Source organism: Peromyscus californicus, unplaced genomic scaffold (genome assembly GCF_007827085.1).
Source record: "Peromyscus californicus insignis strain IS unplaced genomic scaffold, ASM782708v3 Scaffold_6__1_contigs__length_162567912, whole genome shotgun sequence".
In the NCBI taxonomy this organism is placed as follows: Eukaryota; Metazoa; Chordata; class Mammalia; order Rodentia; family Cricetidae; genus Peromyscus; species Peromyscus californicus.
The window spans coordinates 59,485,613-59,507,497 of NW_026294584.1; the positions used below are offsets into that span (position 1 = coordinate 59,485,613).

General features: G+C 43.1%; 1 protein-coding gene across 1 annotated transcript; it reads right to left on the minus strand.

The window, feature by feature from the left end:
* Positions 1-5,186: 5,186 nt before the first annotated feature.
* On the minus strand, positions 5,187-21,449 carry Znf786 (zinc finger protein 786). Its single transcript, XM_052721115.1, has 4 exons — positions 21,322-21,449; positions 17,693-17,819; positions 14,185-14,340; positions 5,187-7,292 (listed from the first exon to the last, which is right to left on the minus strand). The coding sequence occupies exons 1-4, from the start codon at positions 21,337-21,339 to the stop codon at positions 5,308-5,310; spliced, it is 2,286 nt and encodes a 761-aa protein (XP_052577075.1). The 5' UTR covers positions 21,340-21,449; the 3' UTR covers positions 5,187-5,307.
* Positions 21,450-21,885: the final 436 nt, after the last annotated feature.

Genomic DNA, 21,885 nt, shown 5'->3' on the forward strand with positions numbered 1-21,885 from the left:
GGAGTGGTGGATGCAGGTCTAGGACTTTGTTAGGTCCCGCCTGCCCCAGTCCGGGAAGACTGGAAACCAAAGTGGACAGGGCTACACTTTTGGAAAAAGGAGAGATCGGGGTCCTGCCTCTGTTCTTTGGCTTCTTGGTTTTTCTGTTTGGGCATGTAAAAGTTTGAGTTTCTTTCCTGGATGTTAGGTTGGGAGGGAAGGAGTATGAAGTAGATTAACTGAGAGCTGGATGTGCTGACCCACGCCTGTGGAGGCAGAGACTCATGACTTCTAGTGAGATCGTTTCTCAAAAAAAAAGGAAGGAAGGAAAAATCAGAACTAGGACTCCAAGGCTTGCTTAGTCTATGGTTTTCTTTTAAAAAGAAAAATTAGATAACCTAGTGGTTTAGGTGTAGAGATAAGAGTGACTATTCTGGAGAAGAAACTAGGTCTGCACGCCAGGGAAGAAGCCTGTGCTGGTATTAGGGCTAACACCCGTGGGTTAAATGCTCTGAAGAGATACAGACGACCACTGAGGCTAAATAAATAAAACTCTGAGTCCAGCAGTATTTTCTTGCATATACAAGAGGAGAAAGTGAGCTATACATAGGACTGCTCCCGTGGGGTGTCATTTTAACACTATTAGGCTAGGTTACTAGGCCAATTTGAATGTATGTTTTCCTTTACTCCTGCAGAGCTCTCTAGAGAAGTAGCCCATTGGGAAAGAGTCCTGATCATCTAGATTGCCTGTCTACAGAAGAGTCTGTGACAATTCTGGCATACATGTCCACAATCAGAAGTTCAGATTATATGTTTTGAAAATTAAGACCAGACAGGCACACACCCTATATGCTCTGGATTCATGAGGTTTATTAAGTCCTATTAAGCCACACGAGTTGACAACAGTTTCTTGTATTTTCTGAAGAACTCAACGATGGTTCCACCCTTTTTTTTTTTTTTTTTTTTTTTTTAATTCTGATGTAACTCTTTTCACTAGAACGGGAAGCAAGGGAAGCCTGAAGAAACGAATTTATTTTCAGAAATATTTTCTTTGATCTAGCTGTGATGATGTGTGCCTGTAGTCTCAGCTACTTTGGAGCCTGAACCAGGAGATTGATTTAGCCCAGGACTTCAAGGCCAAGCCGGACAAGATAGTAATGCCTTGTCTCAAAGCAAAAAAGATATGCATCTTCATATAACCCCCTCAACACAAAACAAATGTAATCTCTCCATTTTTTAAGATTTCATTTTTTTTACTGTTAGATTTATTTTCTGTGGAAGCATGTTTTGCCTGCATGTATACATGTGCACCATGTGGATGTGCATTCCTGGTGTCCTCAAATGTCAGAAGAGGTCATCGGATTTTCTGGAGCTAAAGTGTGGGTGCTATGAACTGAATTTTAACCATCTGTCTAGCCCTTCATTTTTTTTAAGATTTATTTATTATGCATACAGAAGAGGGCACCAGATCACATTACAGATGGTTGTGAGTCACCATGTAGTTGCTGGGAATTGAACTCAGGTCCTCTGGAAGAGCAGTCGGTGCTCTTAACCTCTGAGCCATCTCTCCAGCCCTAGCCCTTCATTTTTATTTTATGTGCATGGGTATTTTGCTTTCACATATGTTTCTGTACTACTTATATGCCTGGTGCCTTAGGAGGCCAGAAGAAGGTATTGGAACTTCCATAACTGTAGTTACAAATGGTTATAAGCCACCACGTATGTGCTGCAAATCAAACTGAGGTCTTCTGGAAGAATAGCCGAGCCATCTCTCCAGCCCCTCACTTTTATTTTTAAATTATGTGTTGTATAGGTGTTAGCTAGGTGCCTGCAATGGTCAGAAGAGGGCATTGAATCCCCTATGGCTGGACTTAGGTACTTGTGAACCATCTAATAAGAGTGTTAGAAACTGAATTCATATCATTTGCAAAAGCAGTAAGTGGTCTTAACCACTGAGCCATCTCTCCGGCCCCAGGTTTTGTTTGTTTATTTTCTGTTTTGTTTTTGTTTTTTAGACAAGGTCTCACTACATAGCCCGAGCTGGCCTTCAACTTGCTATTTAGACCAGGCTGGCCTGGAACTCAAATTATATGATCATGTTTTAGAATATAATAATATTTCCGTAGATGCCATTTTAATTGCATTTCCCTATAGCTGAGTGCTGACTGCCTTTGATGTCACAGGGCAAGATGCACATTTAGGCATCTCCAGCTACTTACCACACAGGGTGGGCAAATCTTTTTTTTCAGAGGATTGCTCTTGATAAGCTATTTCTAAGTTTGTAGAAATGGAGAGCTGGCTCAGTCATTTCCTTTTTATGCCTAGGGTACTGGCCACTAATTTTTAAAATCTTACCAGCTGAATTAATCCTTAAGTTTTGTTTTGTTTTTAATAGTGCTGGGCACCATTCCAAGTCCATGCATGTGTATTACCATGGAGCCGTAATCACAACCCCTTAAGAAGATTATACTCCTTAGGTTTCATTGTTTTTAAATGCTAGGGTATTCTAAGTATTTGATATTGCTACTAAAAAGAGAAGCACTGTTGGAATTTGTAGAAATTAAGCATTAAAACATAAAAAAAACAGCATAATTTTATAAAAAAAAGTGTATCAGATTTTAAGTCTTCTGGAATCAGACTGCATGACGCTGAATCTAGACTCTACCCCTTGATCGGCTTATTTGATGTCTATTAAAACCTATGTGCCAACTAGTTTTCAGTGTACATTTTGTAATATTTTATGCTATTTGAGGAAGCATTTTAAAAGTCAGACTCCTGGATTGGGGAGATGGTTCAGCAGATAAAAGTGCTCAAGCCTGATGACCTCAGTTTGGATCCTCAAAACTCAAGTAAAAACTGCATTCAGTGCTGGAGAGATGGCTCAGTGGTTGTGATTAAGAGTCTGTACCATTGCCGGGCGGTGGTGATGCACACCTTTAATCCCAGCACTTGGGAGGCAGAGCCAGACTGATCTCTGTGAGTTCGAGGCCAGCCTGGTCTACAGAGTGAGATCCAGGAAAGGCGCAAAGCTACACAGAGAAACCCTGTCTCGAAAACAAACAAAAGAGTGTGTACCACTCTTGTGGAGCTGAATTCCAGTCCAGCACCCACCACCTGTAATTCTTGGGGGATTCCATGAGTCTGGCCTCCCAGTGCACAAGCACACAGCTGAATAGACCCATGTACATACACAGGATTAAATAAATAATTTAAAAATAAAATGCTGGACACCATGGTACTTGTCTGTAATCCAGCATTTCCATTCTGAGGTAGAAGGCAGAGACAGGCCAGTCCCCGTAAAGCTCAAGGGAGTATACAGCATAGAGACAGACAGAGGCCCTGACTACACAAGGTAGAAAAGAGGGGTTGTCCTCTAAACTCTACACAAGCACCATGGCGCATGCGCTGGCACACACACACACACACACACACACACACACACACACACACACACATACAGAAAAGCATTAGTCAATGCAGGCGCTGGAGGACCGGATCACCAGTTAAGAACACTTGCTACTCTTGTCGAGCGCCTGGGTTTGAATCGTGGCACTCACATGACAGTTCACAACAGTCCATAACTCCAGAGCCAGAGCATACTACACACCCTCTTCTGGCCGCTGTGGGCACCAGGCATGCACATGGTATACAGACATACATGCAGGTAAAACACCCATACGCATAAAAAAATTTTAAAAAAACGAACAAACAATGACAAAAATCTGTCTTGATAAAAAGTGAGCCAAGGAATTGCATTCAAGCTGATAGAGGTTTCCATTTTGTCCCTAAAACATCTCTTTGTCTCCAAAATCACAACTTATTAATCATTGATCTATCTTCCTTATCTCAAGATTTCCTTCTTACCAAGCTTTTGGTCTCATCCGAGATGCTGCTGGTTATCCTGCCTGTGATTTTTTTCATTGAACACTTGGTTTTGTCCATCCTTTTTCCCCTTGTGCTGCCCTTTTATATTTGAAAAAACAACCTCCTCTTTTCTTCCTTCTGTGATTAACTAGTTAGGTAGTGGGGTTAGGTTTGGTTCGAGGTATTTCCTATCCACGAAACATCACATGGATTTCTAGATTTTTCAGTTAAGTGCAATGCAAGAAATCCCTGCCCTGGAATAAGTCCAGTGAGTTGTATGTGGAAGATCACACCTTTAATCTCAGAACTTGGGGGACCGAGGCAGTAGATAATTGTGAGTTGAGGCCAGCCTGGTCTACATAGTGAATTCCAGGCCAGCCAGGACTACATAGTCAGACTGTGTTGGGCAGGTAAGAGGGAGGAACCTCAATACAGTCACCACCTGGGCCTGAGGCTGTTGGGGAGACTTTGGTGGCTTTTGTTTCCTTCTCTAACATTAGAATTTGAAATTTTAAAAGAATCCCTTTCTGATCTCTGTAGTTTAAAAAGACTTGAGACTATAAATCATTCACATATTGTGATACCTCTGTTTTGTGTTCTGCATATGCTTTAGGCAATTGCTTAAATATTCATTCATTCTTGGGAATCTCACTTCTGCTCCAAGTAGCATCTCTACTCTGGAACTCCCAAATCTTTACCCACCAATTCAACCCCGATCTTTTTTTTTTTTTTTTTTTTTTTTTTTTTTTTTTTTTTTTGAGACAGGGTTTCTCTGTGTAGCTTTGCACGCTTCGTAGACCAGGCTGGCCTCGAACTCACAGAGATCCGCCTGCCTCTGCCTCCTGAGTGCTGGGATTAAAGACGTGCACCACCACCGCCCGGCTTAACTCCGATCTTGATCCAAACCTCTCAACACCTTTGGTCTTTTGTTTCTTCAACTCAGACTATCAGCATTTTCTTAGGGTACACCACACATTAATCACCAAGGGCCCTGACGAGAAACTTCAGCATTCACATGAAATTCAGACTTCATCTTATTGCTATTGGATTCAAAATAAATGAATCAAAAGCAAATCAAAAAGTGTATCACGACAGGAATAAAATTTGCTGGATTTAACCATTTAGAATCATATTCTGAAAAGAACAGAGTAGATTTGATATTAAACAGACTTCCCTTTTAGCTTTGACAGTGGTACTGGAGGGATTTCCTTCTGGTTTAAGATAGGACTTTTGAACTAACTGCATTTGGGCAAAATGCAGTTAAAGTGGGAGGAAGAACAAATACCTTTTTACCAAGGGAGGGAAAATATAATTGGTGGTATTTCAAAAAAGAAAATTCTCCATAGTTTCCAATTTTTAATTTGTTATATTTTTTGATAAAAGTAGAGCCCCTTCTCCTAAAACCTGCTTTCCTGTGGGTTTAGCTACCATCCTTCATGCTACCCTGGCGATTAAGTTGAGGCCTCAACTCCAGTCAGCCTCGATCATCGCAAAGAGTTGGCTAAGCCTTTTCTTAATGTCAGGCTCACGTGGAACCTGACAGGACTTTGTGTGCACTCTAAGGTGCTCAACCAGTTTGGACTTATAAATGAAACCTTTCCCACAGTCTCCACAGGCAAAGGGCCTCTCAGGCCTGTGGATGCGCTGGTGCCTGAGCATGTGACCCCTTTCCCGGAAGTTTTTATCACATTCGGGGCAATGGAAAGGTCTCTTGCCTGTATGCAGGCCCTGGTGGCTGAGCAGCTGAGCCTTCAATCGGAAGCTCTTGTCACACTTGGGACACTGAAAAGGCTTCTCTCCTGTGTGTGTCCTCATGTGTTCCACGAGTTTAGACTGTTTGGCAAAGCCCTTCCCACAATGGCAGGAGAATGGCATCTGGCCGCTGTGCAGCAGCTGGTGTGCCTTCATGTCGGCCTTCACACGGTAGCTCTTGCCACACTCCGGGCACTGGAAGGGTCTCTCTCCCGTGTGTAGGCGCTGATGGTTAAGCAGCTGCCCCTTTAGGCGAAAGCTCCTGTCACACTCTGGACACTGGAAGGGCCTCTCTCCACTGTGGACACGGAAGTGCTCTGTGAGCTTAGACTGTCTGGTAAAGCCCTTGCCACACTCCCCGCAAGAGAACGGCCTCTCCTTGCTGTGGGTGCGCTGGTGGGCCTTCAGGATGCCCTTCAGGCGGAAGCTCTTGTGGCACTCGGGACACCGAAAGGGCCTCTCTCCGCTGTGCACTCTGAGATGCTCACGGAGCTTGCACTGATGGGTGAAGGCACGGCCACACTCGCTGCAGGAGAATGGCCTTTCTCTCAACCTGCTCTTCAGACGGAAGCATAAGTCACACATTGTACACTGAAAGGGCTTTTCCTCTGGGTGAAGGCGCGGGTGCCTCAGCGGCTGTCCCTTTGGGCTGAAGTTCCTTCCACACTGGGTACACCAGAAAGATTTCTCCCCACTGAGGTCTCGGGTATGTTCTGTGAGTTTGCAATGTTTAGTGAAGCCCTGCCCACACTTCCTACAGGAGAACCGTCTCTCCTCACCATGCACACTCCGGTGGACAATCTGCAGGTCTCTCAGGCAGAAGCACTTGTTGCTCTCTGGACACCAAAAGGGTTTTTCTCCTGTGTGTGTCCTGCAGAGGATGGCCTGCTTAGACCGTGAGAGGAAGCAACCGCCACATTCTGTGCATGAGCAGGGTTTGTCCTCACCTAGGCTGCAGCCACACTGCAGGGCCTTCAGCTTGCTACCCTTGTGGCAGCAGCCCTCATCGTCCAGGCTGGGATCTGGCTTCTGTCCTGAGGGCACCATGGTGTCTTCCCTCCAGGAGGCTGGCCTCTCTTGGCTCTGCTGGTATTGGTGAACACATTTGGGGTGCTGGGAAGAACTGTTCTTGAGGTGAGAGCTGAAAAGGGTACACTCATGATGGAAGTGCACTTTGCATGTAGGGCACTGAGGTGGTCTCCTCCTTGTATGGGCATCTAGATGTCTCACCAAATACTGCTTCAGGCAGAAGCTCTTCCCACACTCAGGACAGGAGAAATCCCACTGCTGCTGTGACTCAGCCTGCCTGCTGACCTTCTTCCAGACCCTACATGATGGGTTCTTGGGGTGACCCTTTCGGGGCTTCACTAAGTGATTCTCCTCCCGAGAGTTCTCCCCACAGACAGGACAAGAGTGTTGGGTACTCTGCCCAGAGGTGACTTTTTGCAAGCCAGGGAGATCCGGAGTTCTGTGACTCCAGAGTCCTTCTTTTGGGGCAGCCTCACTGGAACTGTGCACTGTGGAAACCAGAGTCCCGAGGCTGTGTGTCTGTGCATTTACAAGACCGATGCCTTGGTCACACCCGAGGGAAACATCTTCCTTTCCTCCTAAACCAAGCCCAAAGGAATGCTGACTCTCCAGAGGACTTAACTGCAAACGGCGTGTGACTCCTCTTGACTTTGCAGCATGCTGCCTACCTGTAAATGAAAACAAAAATTCAGTAAATCTTTTGTCTATGGCATGACTGAAAGTCATCACCGGTAAAGTGACCCATAAACAGTCAACCTGTGGTGGGAGCATCCTGCTCCCAGTAAACTACAAAACATGACCAAAATGAGTTCAACAACCATTTGCAGAAACTAAACTAAACTGAGCTATGTTAATGTTATGACGAAAGTGAAAAGATGAAAACCCCAGTCTCGAAGGGAGGGTCTAAGGCCTGGAAACTGACTGCGTAGGTATGAATCCCATTTGCCCACTGTGCAAACCTTGCCAAGCTAATTGCTTCTGGTTTGGGGCTCTTTATCCTGCTTAAAAAAAAAGAGGTGAGGAGGAATATGGCAGGAGAGACAGATGGGTGGTTTAAGAGGACTGACTGACTGCTCTTGCAGAGGACCCAGGTTCTGTTTCCAGCACCCACATGATGGTTCCAATTCCATGGGATTCAACTCCATCTTCTGGCCTCTGTGGACACTGCATACACACGGAGCATACAAACTTACACAGGCATACACACCATACACACAAATAATAAATAATACAATAAATTATTAATTTCTTTTTGAGACAGGGTCTCTCTATGGAGAGATGCCCGAACTCTGGAAAATTGCAGGAACAATCTGGAGCTGGCCCAAGAAGTACCTCAGATGTACTATAGGGGCAGAGCTAGAGAGACAGAGCTGCCCAAGGCCAGTAGAACCTAAATGATTCCAGCATAAGCCCCAGCTGGTAGATATGGACCTGCAGGGCTTAGTGTTTGCCCTGCTGGATGTGGGTCTTCCTTCAGTCCTCTATTTTCTTGCTATACCCCCAGTCTTCATTTTTGGAAGAGTAATCATTGCACTGTGCCATGGTATATTAGTAGTATGTTACTTCTCTTTGGATATTATAGGGGCTCACAGCTGAAAGACTGCTTTGCTCAAGAAGACAGGGAAAGTCAATCTCAGCTTTGTTCTTTCCCATCCACTGGTGAGAACAGCTTCCATTAATGACTACTTCAGCACTGTACACACTACTCCTTTCTAACACTCTACTGTAGGTTCTTGGATTGGAATGGCCCAACAGACTCATATGTTTTAATACAGGGCTGTGGTGGTATTTTACTTGTACTGAAATGTGATTTTAATTGTATGTTAATAAATAAAGTTGCCTGGGGGTCAGAGCTATTAGAGCCATAGCAAGTGCATGGCGGCGGTGGCGCACGCCTTTAAGGACCTGGAGGGCGGTACATACAGGCAGTGACGAGATAGTCACATGTTTGGGTTTACAACCAATGAGAAGGCAGAACAACTAGAGTATCTAAAGACATACACACAGGAAGTAGATCCCTTTCGGAGAGCTCTCTTGGCTGAACAGGATCCCTGAATCAGGAAGGGTGAGGCTCTTAGCTCTGACCTCTTGGCTTTCTTCTCTGAATCAGCTCTGTGTTTCTTATTTAATAAGACCGTTGGTTACATCTACATTTGGCGCCCAACGTGACAAGAATCCATTAAAAACCGCTTAACTTGGCTTGGTGGCAGGTCCGGTTTCCCAGGACAGCCGGCTCCCTAGCCCGGCCGGGCCCAGGTCGGCTTGGCCTCAGGCCGGACTAACCTTCAACTACTTGCTTAAAGCCGGTGCTACAGACAACTCAGGCCTGCCCTGCCGAACAGGGCCCCTGCCTGTAAAGCCAACACACGTGGTTGGAGCTTAAGGTAGCCAGAGCCAAGGCTTGACTAGGCTCAAGCGGGAACATGTGGCTGGATTCAAGCTCTTAGGCAGAACTTGCGGCTACGGTTCTTGCGTGCTCTCTCTCTCTCTCTCTCTCTCTCTCTCTCTCTCTCTCTCTGTCTCTCTGTCTCTCTGTCTCTCTGTCTCTCTCTCTCTCTCTCTCTCTCTCTCTCTCTCTCTCTCTCTCTCTCTCTCTCTCTCTCTGGATTCACACCTCGGACACTAGGTGGCTGTTTTGAAACTCCCTCGGATTGGTACTGTTCTACGAGGACTTGGTAAGTCACTTAATATATCAAATATTTTAAAGGAAACTATTTAAAAGAGAAATTTTTTTTCCACATTAAAAAAAAAATGGGTTTTCTGTGTACATTGGAAGAAAATTGGGCTTTGTTTGCAATTTTAAGCAGTCTGACAATGGAACAGCTATATGAGAAGATTAATGTTGATCGAATTATGCATTTTATTACTATGCTTATCCTCATTTTAGTATTTAAAAAGATAGTCAATTTAAGTGCCAGGGTGACAGCTTTAGAAAAACTTGATAAATCTGTAAAAACTCAGACAGAAGAAACTAACAGTGAAGTTGCTTCAAGATTGGATCATAGGGTTACAGAAAGAAAGCCTGTTTTCACACAGTCACCCTTAGTTTGTCCAGTAACCGTACAGCAGTTGCCTGATCAAATGACTACACAAAATATTTGGGCTCCAATTGAAATGTTAGATTTACGAAGGTTTAAGGAGGCAATAGTATCTTATGGCATGCATTCCCCATATGTAAAGCAAATGTTAAACTCTTGGTCAACATATAATAGGATTGTACCACAGGACTGGCGGGAGCTGGCACAAGCTGTTCTTGAACCCAGTCAAAGGCTTCAATGGCTAACTTGGTTCAAGGATGAAGCTAAAAACATAGAAAAACAGTGGAGGGATAAAGGAATACAAGTCTGCCAGGATCAGCTTATTGGAGAAGGTCAATATGCTTCAGCACAAGCACAATGTTTATATGATGTCCAAACCCTAATTTTATGTCGAACAGCAGCCTTGAATGCATGGGACAGAGTTGAGGAACCAGGAAAAAAAACTGAGTCATTTACAAAGGTTGTACAAGGCCCAAAAGAATCTTTCACAGATTTTTTACAAAGACTGGCCTCAGTAGTAAAGAGAATGGTCCCGGATTCAGAAGCTAGTAAGATAATAATTGAATCTTTGGCCTTTGAGAATGCGAATGCAGCATGCAAAACAATAATCAGGCCGTTAAAGGCAAGATCTGCACCTTTGGAAGATTGAATTAGAGACACGGTTAATGTTGAAGCTCATGAGCATGATGATACGTGGGTAGGAGAAGCAATTTCAAAAGGTTTGAACAAGAGAAACCTCTTAATTAGAGGAAGTGATAGTTCTTCAACCAGCATGAACATCCAATTAAAACTAACTTATACCAGTAAAACATGTCTTTTCATTTAATCAGATAATAACTTGCCAAAAAGGAACATCCCCAAAATTAGTCTTGGGGAAAGGTTTTTGTTTTTGTCTTTTAGGAGAATGAAGGTTAAGGAATCTGAAGAACACTGGACAAATGAGACAACTGACGAAAAGGGACAAATCATCTATCCCAGGAAACAGAGTGAAACGGTGTATGGGTATATATTATCTAAAAAATTTTATGTCTTCCTAAAGGTTTGTTTCTGCTTTTCTCTAAAAATTTAACACTATTGGTCTTCTAATAGTCCCAGTTCAATTAAAATTTAAAGCTGACTTTGGAGTTGGAGAATGGCTCTCTCCTTCTTTAAACTCAAGCATGTTGTTAAAAGGAAAATGCAAACTCCCTGTATCATGCCAGAATAAAAGAGCCATCTTCTGCTATGAGACAGGAGAAAAGCCAAATTAATTAAGGGACTATTCTATTACTAATCTCAACTCTTTGATTCTATTCTGATTCTTTAAAACTTTTCTTAAAGTATAAATTTTATATCAAAATTTACAAGATTAATATATATAGATATATATACATTTTAAACTTTGTTAAGATATGAATGGTCATATAGAGTACTAACTAATTCTAGAAAAAAGGCTTCAATTAGCTGCATATATATGTCTTTGTGTTCGAGTCTCTTATCAGTTTTCTGCAGGAAATCACGGCCAGGCCTAACATCAACTGAAGTCTCCAGGAAGAAGTTGGGGCCCCACAACAACAACAATTCCACGTGGACAATAATAACATCACTAAGCTGACAAACATTATCTACAGATCAGCTTTGAACTACAAGGTGCTCAGAGCAATTTTGAGATGACTAGCTGAGATGATCCAGTCTCAAAGACTACTTGAATAAGGACTTGAGATAAACCCTGAACTTCGGCATTATACACAGACTGGATAATGAAGGACATAGTTACCTTTCCTAGAATTTGACAATTAACCTAAAATTTTTCTTTCAGGATAAAGATACCTTCGCCCATACCCAGCAGGAAGCAATTTTAAGAATACGACGCCCACATTCCCAAAGAGGTGGTGTGGGGCGGGTGGTTTTTTGGTCTTTTTAATGGGTTTTGGGTCTGGGATAATTTTAATTGTTTAGGGGGGTTGGTTACAAGTTGTTGTCAAGGGTTAGGAAAAAGGCTAAGCAAAGGAGATTAGATTTAAGGTTCTTGTTTAAAAAAAAGAGAGAAAGAAAGAAGAAGAAAAAGACAATTACTAGTTTTAAATATTTTACATTGGATTGGATTGTTTTATATTGTATACAAATTATATATATATTGAAATTGATATTGTTAGAAAATGCTATATGTATATTTCTAATTGTACTTATACCGTTCATTTAACAATGCAATTTTCTGATCCTTGAATGTTATTATTACCAACTATTAGGATATAAAGAAATGAAAGTTAGTAGTTAGACATTACAATAGAACTTGTAGTCATATTAGATATGTCTTAAAAATTGAGCAGATATATTTTAGACAGGTCATCTTCAAACCCTTCAGAGATCTACAGAATATGGCATTTAAAATGTTTTAATAACTTAGAAAATTTTTCTTTTTTGTTATGATTATGAGACATGTCGGCTCCTGGCAGTACCAATCTACTTCAGAGAAAATATGGGCATTGAAGAAACTGCATATGGAGTTAACTTTCATTGTGGCAAAAGTTAGCCACTGGACAACAAAGTATCCTCGAATCAACAGGACAAAATGGACAGACAGGACATAAAACAAAGGATTACTGATTCTTGCCAAAACAAGTGTGGTTATGGCTTTATCAAAAGGCATCTTCAGAGGCCAGGACAATATGGCACCATCCCTGAAGTGGCCTTCGCAATTCGAAAAAGGTACAGTGCCCTTTTCTTCGAAGGCAGCTGAACAGGCAGTGGGCCGATGGCCTCTGATGTGCAATGGAACAGCAGCTGAAACAGTTATTCTTGAAGAGTAACTAAGCTCACACCTCTCAATAGTAGACTGGCATTTGATAGAGGGATATGGAGAAGAATGGGATGCTGAGATGAAGCCATATATACACAGTCAAGAAGAATGGACAGCTGAATTAAAAAACTATCAACAATTTCCAGAATTTAAAATCCTGAATCATGACATGACACTAGTGGAATTCAGGTGTTTCTGGTACATGGACTACTCTCACTCAATGTGAGGTTGAACTGTTGACCTTGTGTACATCCTACTTCACAAATGAGTCTGTCAGATATACTAAGCCTATAGGCTGAAGATGATGCCCCAGCACTTCGGAGAAACCTCAGGTGACTGTCCAGACAGCTGTCTGTTTCTGTCAACTCACAAATTTTTTGGAAGTTGCTCATGTGCACTTCCTGTTTTTATTTTTGTTAGCTAATATTATTTCCTTCTTGGGTCTCTGAGGGAGTTGAAGGTTAGTTAGTTATAGTTGAAGATTAATTAGGATAGAAAGTGATACATTTTGGACTTAACAAAATAGGATAGATAATGAAATTTTCTCTGTATTTGTCAACTACAAATGGACTAGACATTGTTTAGACATTTATTACTTGTATATATTGTATATAGTCATTGTACTTTTGTATATAGTTTTTCTTTTGTTAGTTATAACCTTTTCTTTTTTTTCCTTTTTATTAAAATAGAAAAGGGGAAATGTGGTGGTATTTTACTTGTACTGAAATGTGATTTTAATTGTATGTTAATAAATAAAGTTGCCTGGGGGTCAGAGCTATTAGAGCCATAGCAAGTGCATGGCGGCGGTGGCGCACGCCTTTAAGGACCTGGAGGGCGGTACATTCAGGCAGTGACAAGGCAGTCACATGTTTGGGTTTACAACCAATGAGAAGGCAGAACAGCTAGAGTATATAAAGACATACACACAGGAAGTAGATCCCTTTCGGAGAGCTCTCTTGGCTGAACAGGATCCCTGAATCAGGAAGGGTGAGGCTCTTAGCTCTGACCTCTTGGCTTTCTTCTCTGAATCAGCTCTGTGTTTCTTATTTAATAAGACCGTTGGTTACATCTACACAGGGCCCTTAGTTGGTAGAACTGTTTGGCAAAGATTAGGAGGTGTGGCCTTACTGGAAGAGGTGCATCACTGTGGGGTGGGCTTTGAGATTTCAAAAGCCCATGCCATTCCCAGTTAGCTTTCTCTGTCTCTACTTGTGGATGAGATGTGAGTTTTCAGTTACTGCTCCAGTGTTACTGCCATGCCTGCCTGCCTGCTACCATGCCCCATGCCATGATGGTCATGGACTCTAGGCCTCTGCAGCCATCAGCCCCTAGTTAAAACCTTCTTTTAGTAGTTGTCATGGTCATGGTATTTTGTCACAACAATAGAAAATGACAGTCACCTACAAATGGAGAGATCAGACTCAGGCTTTAGCAGTCACATGCCTAACCACTATGCTTTACTGCCTTTCTCTAAAATATATGCAACATCAAGCCTCAGGTCAGTCAAACAGGAAGAAAAGATCAGAGAAAGAAAAACAAGAAGTCGGAATGTGATGTGTTTGGGTAAGACCATGGTTTCTTTCTTTTCTGAGATAGGGCCTCGTGTAGTTCAGACTGGACTTAACTCACTATGCTGATGAGGATAACTTGGGGCTCCTCTCCTCTTGCATCATCTCCCAAGTGCAGAGATTACAAGTGTACATCACAACATCCACTTTAGGACACCAGGCTCTTCATACTCACTCTCAATTAGCCGTTCCTCAATAACTGGATGAAAGTGCACATCATCTATAGAGGAGTGAGTCCCTTTCTCTAGTTTCTGTTCTTCTCCCCAGCTGCCAAAGAGCTCTCTCCCAAGTTCAATCGAGGATATTAGTTGTGGTTTTGGAAGTCCATTATCTGTACAGAGAAGTCCAACAGGGTAGTTTGGTTTGGGTGTTATAAGGCACATCAATTTTAAATTTCTCAAAATCTACTCTGGAACAATATATGATATGTTGACAAACAGACTCACCCATCTATCAGCACTTCCTGGTCTATCTAGACATGTTATAGCAATTGTGCCATTTTTCATAGTCTCCACATATCTAATGATGTTTTATTTAATTAAAAAACAAATGGGAAAATGCTTTATTACTGTTATTATTATTGTGATGATGATGATGTCTGACATCTCAGTATGTAGTTCTGGCTGGCCTCAAACTCACAGAGATCTGTTCTTCCAGAAGACCTGGGTTCAATTCTCAGCATCCAGACAGCAGCTTACAACGGTCTATAGCTCCAGAGATAAAGTACTCATGAACACATAAAATTAAAAAAAAAAAAGAATATCAAGGAATATTTGGTGTTATTCAGCTTTTAATATATCAGCTGTCTTCTGCTATGAAATTCTTGCGCACTCATATACTACAGGCCTTATGGCAAACAGTATAAGCTTCTCAGACCTACTGCTGATCTACTAGGTAACACCCCTACAGAGCCTAAGAGACAGGCAGATTGTAGATGCATAGCTTTGTTTCTTGTGCAAATGAAGCTCAGACCATCCTTTTCTTTCAGGCCTAGTAGCATTGCAGAATCACTGACTCAGGACAATAGAGTTTTTTGCATAACCAGGTGCAGTGATAGCTGGGAGAGAATTCCTGGTCCTAGCAGAGTCCCATGGCTAGAGGAATAAGGCAGTATCTATAGATGATAAGGCAGAATGGCTTGGGATGAGGAAGAAAGAGCAAGGAAAAGTTTTGCAGACTATAGGTAGGTTTGAACCAGGTCAGAAGAGGAAAAGAGGAAGTACAGATGGAGGATGGAGGGGTGGAGGATGAGATCGAGAGCACAAGAGCTTAGTTACTAGGGCTCTAAGAGGACGGGAAAAGACGGGACAGAGAGCCGCTGAGTGTGAGTTAAGAACAGAAGCTATGAGGACAGAATTTTGTCTCAAAGTAATAAAGTAACGGACGAAAGAGCATGGTGTACACAGATTCTTTTCCCTCAGATAACCAACCCCACGCTGAACATAGCGTCTTCCCCAGGACTCTGGGAATGATTTGCAAAGGGCAGGCCCTTGGGAAAAATTCCAATAATTTTGTATGTGTGTATGTTGGGAGGTACGTGGCATGCATTTGGAAGTCAAGGGATAACCTTGGGTATTGGTTCTCAGGATACCTTTTACTATAGGGACAATCTTTTTGTAAACTGTATGAAAATGTGTCTCTGTCCTTCCTCACCTGCCTAAGGCACCTTCTGGTTGGTTTAATGAAGAGCTGAACTGCCCATAGCTAAGCAGGAGAGGATAGGCAGGACATCCAGGGAGAGATAGGAACTCTGGGAAAGAATCTTGCTGTGGGATATCTTTCTGTACACTGTGAATAGGTTTTGCTCTCATTGGTTGATAAATAAAGCTGTTTGGCCAATGGTGAGGCAGAATAAGGTTAGGTGGTACATTAAAACTGAAGACAGAGATGAAGAATGGAATGATGGAGATGCTGTGAGCTGCTGTTAGGAGAAGCAAGATATGAGAGAACAGGTAATGCCACAAAGCCGTGTGACAAGACAGATTAATAGGAATGGGTTCAGTTAAGTTGTAAGAGCTAGCTAGCAAGAAGCCTGAGCCATAGGCCATACAGTCTGTAATTAATATAAGCCTCTGTGTGTTTACTTTATAAGCGGCTGCGGGACCATGGGTGGGAGAAGTGTCTGGCTACATTTGAGAGATTCAAATCTGAGGCAGGAGATTCATCAGCCAAACTCGGAGGAAGTAGGACATATGGTACTGAGGAGAGGTAACAAACCATGAAACAGAATGTAGATTAATACAAGTGGGTTAATTTAAGTTTTAAGAGCTAGTTGGGAACAAGCCTAAGCTAAGGCCAAGCTTTCATAATTAATAGAAAGTCTCTGTGTCATTATCTGGGAGCTGGTAGTGCAAAGAAAGACCTGCTACATTCCACCTTTTAAATTTTGAGACAGGATCTGTCATTAGCCTCAATCTTTTTGCCATGTAGGTCAGGCTAGGTGGCCTTCAATCTTCTAGGGATCCACCGGTCTTCACCTCTCACCTGGCCCATCAATGGGATTATAAACAGGCATGTGCCATCTTTTTATGTGAGTTCTGAGCCTGTAAATTCAGATTTTCATGCTGCCAAAGTAGGTGTTTTCACTACTGAAATACTGACTCATCTCTCCAGCTCCAGACTCACTTAAAAATTCATTTGATAAATAAGAAAAATTAGCCAGGCATATGGTTCACGCCATTTTATTTATTTATTTATTTATTTATTTATTTATTTATTTATTTATTTATTTATTTATTTATTTATTTATTTATTTAATAGCATCTCTGTGTAACCCATCATGTCCTAGAATTCACTATATAGCCCAGACTGGCCTCAAATTTATAATCCTCCTGCCTCTGCCTCTTCAGCATATCTTACCAGGGTGTGCCACCACACCTGGCTGCTATACACCTTTAATCCCAGCACTCGAGGCAAGTAGATCTTTGTGAGTTGGAAGCTAGGTTGAGCTATATACAGAGAGTTCCAGGACAGCCTCAGCTATACAGTAAGTGAGACCTTGTCTCAAAAAACTATAAAACAGCAACAAAAATAAAAAAAAAAAAACCAATAACTATAAAGGAGATGTAAGTTTAATTCAAGTGGTAAGGCCCTTGCCTAGCACATGCAAAGACCTGGATGTTCTCTCCAGAATCACACACAGGAAGAGGAGGGATGATGATGATGATGATGATGATGGTGGTGATGATAGAACCCAAGAAGGAAAAACATCCATTATCCTAATCAGATTCAGTCACACTTAATCACCTCAATGTGCACTCTTTCAGAACCACACTACAGAGAAGACCGTTAGTGTCTTGCAGTCTTTAACCCCGCTGTAAAGCTGCAAGGAGCCCAATTTCTAGGTTAAGGCACACAGGTCCTTTACGGGATAAGGCAGGTGTGCTTCTCAGTGGAAAATCAGGCAATCTCAGAGAAAACTGTGATGGGAAAAGTTTTAACATATGCCTTAGCTACCTCTGACTATGTGACATCACATGTTGTCTTAAATACTGTCCTGTACCGTCTACCCTGAGTAAGGAAGTGTAATGTGTACTTTATTATTAACAACAACAACAAAGAACTAACAGGCTTTTCTGGGTTAGTACCTAAGCAATCTTGCCACCCAACAGGAGTATCAAGTGCTTGAGGGGCTCTCAGAAGATCAGTTGCAAGACTCACCCCAGGAGTTGAAAACTTCTTACCTAGAGAGACAAGAATCTCATAATTGGTTCTCATGACATGCTTGTAAAGTTCCTGCTGCCATGCTTCCAAATGCCGCCACTCTTGCTCAGAGAAATAAATGGCCACATCTTCAAAAGTCATCGGTAACTGAAGTGAAAGACATACAGATACAGTCACAATCGCTACAAGTGACTCCAATTCATCCTCATTGTTTAGTTGAGACTCATGGAGTGGACAGTTGTTTTGATTCAGCAGTCTCTTCCACAAAAGGGATTTGCAGAGGCAGGTGGATCTCTGGGTGTCTGAGGCCAGCTTAGTCTACAGAATGGGTTCCAGGACAGCCAGGGCTACACAGTGAGACCCTGTCTGGGGGGAAGGGGTGTGATTTGTGGGCTGGAGAGATGGCTCAACAGTCAAGAGCACTGGATGCTCCTCCTAAGGGCCCAGGTTTAATTCCCAGCTCCCACATAGTAGCTCACAACCATCCATAACTCCAGTCCCAGGGAACCTAATGCCCTCTTCTGTTCTCCACGGACACTGCACACACGTGGTGCACAGACACACATGCAGACAAAACCCCCATATACATAAAAAAAAACATGAAGGAAAAAATGTAATTAAATAAACAAAATGGTTTGTTTCCTCTCCTCTATGCTCTGCTGTCGCCACTACATCCATCTCATGTGTCTTCAAACCTCACATCTGTATGTGCGGGACGGTAAGTTCTTTACAAACATGAAACCAAATCAGTGTGAAACCTCAATCTCTCAATGTGTCATGGCCATTTGTTCAGACCAATACAGGAAGCCAACTCACACTGGCGTAAATTGCATGATTACATCGTATTCCACAAGGAGACAGAGCCCATTAATGGGCCATACACACACTGCTTCTCTCTTCTCTGTAAATTTTATGTATTTATTTTAAGACAGGTTCTCACGTCCTATATAGACCTGGACTGACCTAGATCTCAGAGATCTACCTCCCTCTGTCTCTAGTGCTGGGATTAAAAGACAAACGCCACCATGCTTTGCCTCCCCTCGGATGGGTTTCCTTATGTACCAGGACTTTCATTTTCATAGAATAAAGCCTAAACTGGAGTATTACTAAGTCAAAGGGTATAAACAACCTGAGTTTTAAAGTGTGCGTGTGTGCGTGCGTGCATGTGTGTGTGTGCGTGCGTGCGTGCGTGTGTGTGTGTGTGTGTGTGTGTGTGTGTGTGTGTAACTGAACCCAGGACCTTGCACACGTTAGGCAACTTCTCTACCTGTAAGTGATATCCCTAGCTCAAAACTATTTAGTATTTGTGTTTATTATGGTGGACTAGAAAAATAGTTGAAGTTCATAATTAGAACCATGCAAATTATATTTGTTAGTTGAAAATACTCTTGCTAGCTGGGCAGCAGTGATATATGCCTTTAATCCCAGCACTTCGGAGGCAGAGTCAGGTGGATCTCTGTGAGTTTGAGGCCAGCCTGGTCTACAGAGCGAGATCTAGGACAGGCACCTAAACTACACAGAGAAACCCTGTCTTGAAAAACCAAAAAAAAAACAAAAACAAAAAAAAAAACCACTCTTGCTATCTGACTATAACCCTACCTACACCCGATTTCTTTAAAACCTATTTTAGCTTCGTTTGTTTTTGGCATGTGTTTGTTTTCTATGGCTACTAAAGTATGTATTATTTCAATTTTATTTGAGACAGGGTTTCTCTGCCCTGGACATCCTAGACTCACTCTAAAGACCAGGCTAGCCTCAAAATCAGAGAGATCCACCTGCCTCTGCCTCCTGAGTGCTAGGATTAAAGGCATGTGCCACCATTACCTGGCAAAATCCAATATTTTAAGTAAATGCAAGTTACTTGTGTCATAGTACTTATTTTAAAACAATAATTTTGTGTTGGGTGTAGTAACGAACGCCTTTAATCCCAGCACTCAGGAAGCAGAGGCAGATGGATCTTGGATTCCAGGCCAGCCTGGTCTACAGAGCGAGTTCCAGGCCAGCCAGGGATATGCAGAGAGACCCTGTTTCAAAAAACAAAAGCAAAAACAAAAACAAACCCACTAATTTGTACTAACATGGCGAATGTATTAAGGAAAAACAAATGAAAATTTCATATTTGTTTATGTGCAGTTTCTTCTGTGAGAAATACGAAGTTAATGGTTCTCGTCCACAATTTGCCCTCCATGGGACACAGGCAAAGCCTGGAGACTGTTTTGATTGTGTGTCTGTGAGTTCGAGGCCAGCCTGGTCTACAAAGTGAGTTCCAGGAAAGGCGCAAAGCAACACAGAGAAACCCTGTCTTGAAAAACCAAAACAACAACAACAATAACAACAAAACAAAACAAAACAAAACAATTTCAGGAGGTGTGCTAGTGGTTATCAGCTAAGAAAACACAGCCCATACAAAAAATTACCCACTACTCTTCTATATCAGAGTATGTGTTCGCACACCCTTACTTTTCTTAATAATGCCACCAAAGTGAAAGAGTATGTATTGTGGTAATTCAGATAAAAATGTCAAAGAGAAGCTGTAAAGTTGTACTTTGTTTTGGCATTTGAGACAAGGTCTCACGCCCCAGGTCCGACTGCCCCAAATCTGGCAGCAATCCTCCTGCTTCCGCCTCCCCAGTGCCAGGTCCAGCTTCAAAGTGTTTCCTTTAGGAGAAAAGTGAAAGTCTCCCACTTTCCCACTTTAAAAGAATTTTTCTATGCTGAAGTTGCTAAAATTTGTAGCAAGAATGAACCCTCAACCTGTGAAATTGTGAAGATGATAACAACAAGAACAAAGTCATGCCAGTTTTGCCGTCATAATTTAAACTGCAAGAGTTCCACAGCAATAGTGTACAGCAGGGGCTTTGGTTAAGACAGTAAAGTATTACATTAGAGCTCCTCCTATGATACTCCATTTTAGGCACCCACTGGAGGTCAGAGAACATATCCTGTGGATTAGGAAGAACTACTGTATCTTTTGCTTTTATTATCTACTGAGCTTTATTATCTACTTTTAATAAATTCACAAATATCTGTCATTTCATGAAACTGAAAAGGATTTACGGAAGAATGTTTTATTGTTTATTTTTCTATCTACAGAAATGGCCAGCTCCCGTCTACTCAAAATTCTGTTTATAACTGCACTGCCTACCTTTTGTATATGTAATCCTGAAAAACTGTACATTCGTCGAGAACGTACAGGGTGTTTTAAAATTACTTATCTCTGCCTTATTTAATAATCAAGAATGCTTAATAGAGCAGTTAGAGCAGCATAATAAAAACCAGCCATTCCCTCTACTCCCTGATTTCAACAAAACACGAAATAATCACAGGGCGCGAGCTCCATGCCGATTTTACAGCCCTTTTCGTAGACCTCCTGGCATGAGGTCCTTCCTCACGCACAACGTGAACGCAGTGAACGCCAGTCTGCGGCTAAATTATGACCTCGTAAACCCCGCAGGATTCCACTGCAAACCTTCGGAAACCCAGACCCCGAAGGCGTTTGCTGCGATCGTGAGAGAAGGCTGTGAAGCCGCCGCGGTCGGTGGCGCCCGCGACCGCCGCGCGGACCCGGCTTTGTCGGGGTCCCCACGCCGCCGCACGCACAGCCCGCGGCCCCGCCCCGCCCTGAGCCCGGTCCGCGCGGGGCCCTTACCCGAGCGGGTCCGGCCATGGCCAGCGCGGACACGCCTAGCCTGGGCCTTGGCCCCGGCGACGCCCACGCTCCCCGGCGACGAGGCGGGGACCCGCTCCTCCCCGACCCCAGGCCACAATCCCCCCAAACCCAGCGCCAGCCCCCGCGCGGGTGCGACGCGGCCGTCGCTCCGCCCCACAGCGCCCCCTGCGGGCAGGAGGAGCCGCTCGGTCTGCACCCTCGCCCCCTTTTCTCCGCAGTGACTGAGAGCAAGGGAGAGGGGAGGGAAGACCGAGACCTCCCGGGCTCTGAGACAAGGACTGGGGCCCACAAGGTCCATCTTTGCAGTGGGCCCAGGAATCACCAGGGGGAGACGGGGACTAAGACTGGCAAGGACATGGCCGCAGAAAGGGCCTCTCCTGGAACAGGTTGCCCCTAGGTCAGGGCCAGAGGTGCGCGTTTTGTGCATAAATCCTGTCCATTCAGGTGGAGAGAAGTCACTGACCTGAGCATGAGTGGAGTTCCCTCCCTTAATCAGAGAAGCCCTAGGTAATGAAGGTAGCCACTCAGGCTTCAGCTTCTGGG